Below are 8,323 nucleotides of genomic sequence, written 5' to 3'. Positions count from 1 at the left end.
GGGATTCCAGACTCTGGGCCTGCATGGGCCTGCACTAGACCGCAGATATGAGGTGATCCATTTCTATAGGGATATCTACATAAGTTTCACATTGTAATTCACAAGACTGTTTAATTTCGGAGTCAAAAAGACTCAGGTCAAAATGTAGGAACACAGGCGCGTCAACTTCTGTTTTTTTCATCTATAGAATGGGAGAATATTTGCCGCAGGACCCACCTCTCACAGGATCTCCAGAGTTCAAATGAATTTAACGTGCCCCAAACTTGAGCTAGAAGAACAATTACTGTTATAGAACTGGAAAAACAAAACTATCTCCTTGCTATTGCTTTTCCAACTATTTTTCTTCCTGATTTTATATACTAGCAATGATATTGTGTCTTTCGACAAAAAGTTCCCTTTCTTCCTCTCACTGGAAAAAGTCTCCACGCTCAACTCCCGCAAAAGACACAGGGAGCATGCGCAACCGTAGGAGCGTGGCAAGACCGGAGCAGAGCTTGCTCGTAAACAGAAAGTATGTAGGGAAGGTTCGTGCTTTAACGGACGTCTTCAGCAGCCAATCACAACGCGCTCGATAGGGGGACAGGTGGGGGGAGGAGACCACTTCTTCCTGGCTAAGGCGGCCGGAAGTCGGCGGCCATATACGCGGTTTATCCGCGACGCTCTAGAGACTGCTTGGCGTAGTGGGAGGTGAGTGTGAATTTCAGTTTGGCGTATGGGATCTCGGCACGATTTTTTCTCTCTCGGGTGCTTAATCGGCTGGATATCATAAGATTCCGGCCGTGGAAAGGACCCGTGGCGCTGTGGGCTCCTGGCCGTTGTGAAGACCCTCTGGGTGTTCGCTCTTTCCTCCTGTTCTATAAACAAATCCCCACCCCCGACCTACCCTCCCCTAGGCACCCGCTCCTCCGCCGCCCCTTGCTAGTGCGGTGGTGCAGGCCCCTCCCCTGGGGAGTCTGGAGAGTGTCCTCTAGGCCTCCGGGTGCGGGAAGGAGGGGTAAGGGAGGTGTGTCCCCGGTTCCAGTCATGGATTAGCCGGGGTGTCCCCAGGACCCCTTGCTGAGGGGCGGGCTCTCTCTGCAGATCTGGGAAATTGAAGCTCTTAAAAGATTTAGTGCATTTCCATCCCACATCCTAAAAACAAACAAACAAAAAGGATGATGGACTGTTCCCTTTTTTCATAACTTCCATTAGTCCCTTTTCGATCACTAGGATTTTGATTCAAGAAAATTTCTGCTTCGGACGCGAAACCTCAGTGGCCATCTAGTCCCACCCAGTCCCCCAAGAATGTTCCATTATATGTGTCAGACAAGAGATCTTTAAGAGCCTTTTATGTTCAAAGCACTGAACCAGGTGCTGTTGTGGTACAAAGAACAACAGTCACCACAACAAAATTAAAACTGTCTTCTATCCGGGGGCTTCATTCTCTAGTTTAGAATTAGTAGCTGCTTATTGTTCGTTTCTAAGTTGGATGTTCTGTACATACCTCAAGTCAAACATCCAAAATAGAATTATTTTTCTCCCAAATTAACTTGCTTCCCTATTTTTGTTGAAGATACTTTTAGTCACTCAAATGTATAATCTTTGAGTTATCCTCATTGCTCTATGTGCTCTTAATATTCTTGGGTTTTTCTCTACCTGTAAAAGGAGGTATTGATCCAGATAGCTTCTGAAAACTTTTTCTACTCTAGATGCCTGATTCCATGATTCTGAACTGCCTTTGCCCATTAAGTTTTTTCCTCTTTCCAGGACTCAAAAGCATCCCATTTCTCACCTGCTCTTTCCCCTAGTTTTGCTGTTCATTCTTCTTAACTGGTAATTACAGTTCCCTACTTCAAGTTTACATTCAAGTTACATTCTTGTCACAATTGCCAAAGAGATATTCCTAAAGCAGGAGCCATATCACTCCCCTGCTCAGTTAACCTTCTGCTGTTCCTAGGATCAGACAAGCCCCGCTGCCTCTGCAATTTAAAGCTTTTTGTAATCTGGGTCTAGCTTACCTTTCCAAACATATTATCTCTCTTCACATACCTTATAATCCAGCCAAACGGGTCTGTTCCATCCCCTCCATACCTGGAATATGCCCCCTTCTTACTCTGCCTCTTAGAATCCATAGTTTCCTTCAGTTTGGTTTAGTCACCATCTTCCACATGAGACTTTTCCTGATATTTGCAGCCCATAGTACTTTCTTCTCTCCTCTTACATAGCCCTAAATTATGTATACTTTGTATTTTCTTTTTAGAATATAAATAAACCCTTGGAGAACAGAGATTATATCTCTGTATCCCTCAAACCAGTCATGTGCCTGACATATAGTGGATGCATATTGGAGGAGAAATGTTTTGTGCAGAATAAGGGGCTCAGTATATATTTAATGAATGAATCCTTTTCAGGACTTGTGTTCCACTGTATTGTGATCTTGGAGCACTCTAAGGATTTCTTTGGGAAAATTTAGGGAGAAGATTATGTCAATATTGATAATTTGTCGTTCTGCTTCAAATTGAATCCTTGGTATTTCAGTTGTTTAATGGACTATTTTAGAAGAGTGGAAATTAAAAAAAAAAAATGTCCAGGAATGTTGAGTAATGATGAATGGTTGGTTAAAAAAGGAACCCAGGAAGAAAGCCACTCCTTTTTTGATCACTCTTTCTCCTTTGTATACAAAGAAAATCTGATTACCAAAGAGATTCCTCTGGTTCCCATATTTAAAAAAACAAAACAAAACAAAAAACATATACATATATTTATATATTTCAACTGATATCTCTAAATGTCACATTTTATTTATTCTTCCCTATTGAAACAGTAAGTAGTTTGTGATTGACCTAATCTTTGTTATATATATCTGTAGGTACTTGGATCTTTCAAAATGGGCGAACCTCAGCAAGTGAGTGCACTCCCTCCACCACCAATGCAGTACATCAAGGAATATACAGACGAAAATATCCGGAAGGGTCTTGCTCCTAAGCCTCCACCTCCAATAAAGGACAGTTATATGATGTTTGGGAACCAGTTCCAATGTGATGACCTTATCATCCGTCCTTTGGAAAGTCAGGGCATTGAACGACTTCACCCTATGCAGTTTGATCATAAGAAAGAACTAAGAAAACTAAATATGTCTATCCTTATTAACTTTTTAGACCTTCTAGATATCTTGATTAGGAGTCCTGGAAGCATAAAACGAGAGGAAAAGCTAGAAGATCTGAAGCTGCTTTTTGTTCATGTGCATCATCTTATAAATGAATACCGACCCCACCAAGCAAGGGAAACACTCAGGGTCATGATGGAAGTACAAAAAAGGCAGCGCCTTGAAACAGCTGAAAGGTTTCAGAAGCACTTGGAAAGAGTTATTGAAATGATCCAGAATTGCCTGGCTTCTTTACCTGATGATTTGCCCCACCCAGAAGGAGGATTGAGGTTAAAAACTGAGCCAGTAGATATGGATGACAGCAAAAATTGTATTGGACAGAATGAACAGCAAGAAAATTCTAGTCACAGAAGAGACCAGATAATAGAGAAAGATGCTGCTTTGTGTATCTTAATTGATGAAATGAATGAAAGGCCATGAAATCTTTTAAAAATTTGTTGTACAAACTTTGGGGGGGGGAGGGGAAAGCGGAGGTGGGACAGGGTTATATAGCCAAAAATTGTATGACATTGTCTTGCTTGATACTCTTGAAACTTGTATAGAAATATAAATTTGCCTGATCATGACATTATGCATTTAAAGGTGGAAAAAATTTTTTTTTCAAACAAGTTTTTAGCTACAAGTTAACAAAATAGGTGAAATGTTGTCTAATGGGCTTGAGCTGAATTCAGAGATTTATGTCTTTTTAAAAATATAATCCAATTGGAGCCTTCCTGAAGAGAACTAAATACATCTAAGTTAGGTTGCAGTTCTCTTAATTTCATTTCGTTTTTTGTTTATTTTAGTTGGTCATACACAAATAAACTTTTCATTTGAGCTATGGAAAATGCTCCATAACATGTTAGGTTTTGTAATTAACAGTTAATTTAAAAGTAAATTTAATAATAATTTGAGTAGTTTTTTTCAGTTGTAGTTTGTATTCATAAAAATCTAATCAGTAAAATATCATGAAGTAAATATTTATTTTAAAAGTTCTTAATTTGGAATCACTTTCCTAAGAATAAAAACTTTAGTGGACTGAATTCAAACCTCCTTTCCCCCCTCTTTTGTCTTTTGTGTCAAATTCATGATTTGAGGGAATTTCAAATAATCTCTATGAACATAGAGAAATCAGTGTGAATATAAAACCATTGATAAAACTGTTAATGTAATAACAAATTCAAATGTGTTCATGAATGACTTGGGAGGACAGAAGTAATTTAGAAATACTATTTTAACTAAACTTTAATTTCTACTTTTTTGTCAGAATAAAATGAAATTTTATTTTTTCTTTCTTAAAATACAGTCATAAAGTAAAGTGGTACCCAGGAAGAAAAATAAGAATTTTAAATTGTAATATTAACTCCTGGGTAGTGAATGCATTTTAGTTACTCCGATAAAGTAACAAAATTAAGAAACTAGAAATTTCTTTAACATACTAGCTTTCAAATTTTTTTTTTTTTTGCAGTATTACAAAACAGTCACATAATGTTTGACTCCACTGTTGCATAAAAGTAGAATTTGGAAGCTAAACATCATCTACAATATTTTCCCCTAAATTGGTGAAATTCAAAAATAACTCTTGTATATTCAATTAAAAGCAGCAAAAATAGAGACCTCTCTTCCATTCTCTTATTCCAACTACTTAAGTCCCAAATGTGGAACAGGAAAGAGTCTTGGACACTTAGGATCAAATCGAAGACTTTAAGATATCCTGGGAAGAAAGACCTGGTCCAGGTCTAGAGTCAGGATGTTAGCACAAAATGAGCAGGTAAGATGAGAAGTGTCTCAGAAGGCTTTAAGGTAACTGAAAGTATTTTGGTCATCCCTTGTCAGGCCCTGACTGGGCTTCCATACTGATAACTTATTTGGTCAAGATGAGATAAAATGTCCCCAGAGATGAGAAATGTTTATTGTAGTAGCCATTACCTTACTCAGTGGAGTTTATGACAGTCTACTTAAGTGCTAATCATGCAGAGGATGAAAGCCAGTACAACAAAAACCATACCCATCTTTCCATGCTACTCTGTTCAAAGGTCTCTGAGAAAAGAGCACATAGCTTAAGTAATGGGATTGGGACAAGTTGTTGAAGTTAAGCAGACTGGGAAATGCCATCTTTTTTAAAAGACTTCAATTCATGCACACACTTCATCCCTATGTTCCATTTGTCCTCAGGTCTATAAGCAATAGGTAGAAAAATTTAGGGTTGATGTCAGAAAAAATTCTTGAGTTGTTCCAAAATGAGATGGTTTGCCTTAGGAGGCAGAGGCAGTAGAATGCTTTCAAGCTTTTTTTTCCTTGAATATCCAATCACCAAATCCAGTTAATTGCAACTCTTAACATGTCCCTCTAATCTCAGTTCCAATTTCTTCTGCCACCTCTCAAACACAAACTCATCATCCAGTTGCTCTGCTTTTTTGCTGCTTGTCAGGTTTTCCTATCTCAGTCCTTTCCCTCTCTTATCTGTCTTTCATGAGTACGAGAATCATTTTCCTAATAACCTGATTATATATCCCCCTCTCAAAAATCTTCAGTGGTTCCTTCTTTCCTCCCTAGTGAAATTTAAACTCACTTTTCTAAAGTATTCAAAACTCTTCACATTATACTTCTGCCTTTTTTTTTTTTTTTTCATCTCACCTCATGTTCTCTCCATGTCTGTTTCAGCCAACTTGTATTTTATCCCCTTACCTTCCTATCTAGCAACATCTCTATGACTTTAGCCAGCCTTTCCCTGGTGCCTAGATTGTCAACAATAACTTTCTCCTAATCTCACATAGCACTTTGTTTTAAAACTCAATGTACTTTTCATGTGATAGTAAGTTATTCCCAGCTCAGTAAACTATTTTCTCCTGAATTAAAAACCCAAATTCCTGTGTTTGGCAATTTAGCCTTTCACAACCTGGGCCATTTCTACTTTTTCTATATTTCTTACACATTTTTCCCCTCCATATGCTCTGTGGTTCAGACATATTGGTCTGTCTGTTGTTCCTCACCTATAATGCTACATCTTTTTCTTTTTTCCCCCAATAATATTTTATTTTTCTAAATACATGTTGAGATAGTTTTCAACATTCATTTTTGTAAAACTTTGTGTTCTAAATGTTTCTCCCTCCTTTCCTTACCTCCTTTCCTCTCCAATTCAGCAAGCAATCTGATATAGGTTAAATATGTGAAATACTTTAAAACATTTCCATATTTGTCACGTGCAAGAAAAATCAGACCAAAAGCAGGAAAAAAAATGAGAAAGAAGAAAAAAAAGTGAAAATACTATCCTTCGATCCACATTTTCCACATTTGATTGGCATTTTCTATCCCAAATTTATTGGAATTCCTTGAATGACTGCATTGTCTCTCTTCTTTATAACAGGTGATCCCTATGACTGAAATTCTCTCCTTTCACCTCCAACTTCCCTTGCTTTCTTCACAATTCAGTTCAAAAATCACTCATAGGGGGCATTTCCTGAATGCCCCAGCTGTTAGTGCCTTTCCTTCCATCTCTAGTAGTTTTGATCTATATCTTGCCACTGGACCCAGATGACTCTGGAGGGGAAAGTGAGGCAGGTGCCCTTGCATAGCCCTTCCTCACTCAAATCCAACTCACTTGCCTGTCAGCATCACCTCCCTGATTTCATGGTCTGTTAGGACTCTTACAAGGTACTAAGACAGTGGAATTGATAGAGACAATAATTATCTAATTTACCATGGTTCAGTATGATTGATCTGATCCTACAAGGAGATCCTACAAGGCCAGAACTTGAAACAAGATACTAAGTGGAATTGAGGAGACAGTAGTTAAATCTAGTTTAGCATTGATTTAATCCTACAACAAATAATAGTTTCCTAGTGATATAATGATTCGTCTATACTCAGTGTGGGGCATATTAAGGAGGAGCTGTCAGAGTCAGGAAGGACAAGCCCATTAGAAGCTCATTCGGAAGGAGCTAGAGGCAGAAGCTGGCAGAGGCAAAAGACTAATGGCAGGAGCTCTCGGAAGCAAGGAGAGAGATAGGCCTCTAAGAAAAGCTAACTGGGCCCAAGGAAGGAGACAAGACTTGGAAGGAGACAATAAAGGATTTGGACTTTAATTCCTGGCTGCATTTGAGGTGATTATTGAACTGAACTGAAACTAAGGCTGCCTCCAGAGATCCCATGGAAACCTCAACAGAGAAGATTACATTTTTTAGAGAAGAATATACAATGGTCCTCTTCATGAATGAAGGACAAACAACAACCTTCCTTCTTCCCTCCCATTTTTCCTTCTTCCCTTTGCCCATATAGGGTATTATGCCCTTACCCATAAATGCCCTTAAAATCTTTTTTTCCTTTTTCTTTTGCACCTTTGAACCCTCTCAAGATACCTTGGATTTATTGCTTTGATTTCTTAAGGATCTAGCCAAAACCAAACCAAAAGCAATCTGATTCTAATTGGCCACCAACATGTCCTAAGCCAAGCTCCATTTGGTCATTGTTTTAGGGACTGATTGACTCAGATTGAATATAACAGTCATTTCTGCTTCAGCCAGAAACCCTGAAGGTCTATCCCTCCCATATTTATTTATTTATTTATTTGGATTTCTTTGGACTAGACGAAAGAAGAGATTCTTTTCCTCAATTGCTACCTAGCGTTAAACACTGAATGGGTATGACCTTAGTCAAATTGCGACCTGTGGAAGACCTTAGCTTAAAAAGGCCAAGGTTTTCTTCCATTTCATCTAGGGCCATCTCCAGTCTTCCTGATCTACATCTTGCCACTGGACCCAGATGATTCTGGAGGGGAAAGTGAGGCAGGTGACCTTGTACAGCCTTCCCTCACTTAAATCCAATCCATTTACATGTCATGGCATCTCTTCCCTGATGTCATGCTTCTCTTAGAGAATGAAGGGCAAACAATAGTAATAACAACTTTGTGTGTACCCTGCACATTGATTTGGTTAGGTGGGGCATCAGATAGTTAGAATGCTGAACCTGAGTTTAAATCTAGTCTCTGACACTAGCAGTGTGACACAGGCAAGCCACTTAACATATCAGCTTCAGTTTTTTTCATCTGCAAAATGGGCACCATAATCATACCTTTTTTTTTGTGTGTGTGATTTGTGATATTATTATGGACATTAAATAAGAGATCTTGTGTAAAGTGTTTTATAATATTTATAGATAGATGCTAACTATATTAATAATTATATGCATTTTCTATATATC

General features: G+C 38.5%; 1 protein-coding gene across 1 annotated transcript; it reads left to right on the top strand.

The window, feature by feature from the left end:
* Positions 1-600: 600 nt before the first annotated feature.
* Positions 601-4,167, top strand: MED7 (mediator complex subunit 7). The gene is made up of 2 exons (XM_074291919.1): positions 601-687; positions 2,849-4,167. The coding sequence occupies exon 2, from the start codon at positions 2,867-2,869 to the stop codon at positions 3,563-3,565; it is 699 nt and encodes a 232-aa protein (XP_074148020.1). The 5' UTR covers positions 601-687; positions 2,849-2,866; the 3' UTR covers positions 3,566-4,167.
* Positions 4,168-8,323: the final 4,156 nt, after the last annotated feature.

The sequence above is a fragment of the Sminthopsis crassicaudata genome, chromosome 2 (genome assembly GCF_048593235.1).
Source record: "Sminthopsis crassicaudata isolate SCR6 chromosome 2, ASM4859323v1, whole genome shotgun sequence".
NCBI lineage: Eukaryota > Metazoa > Chordata > Mammalia > Dasyuromorphia > Dasyuridae > Sminthopsis > Sminthopsis crassicaudata.
The sequence above is the reverse complement of the archived record's forward strand: the minus strand, read 5'-3'. Positions and strand labels throughout refer to the sequence as shown.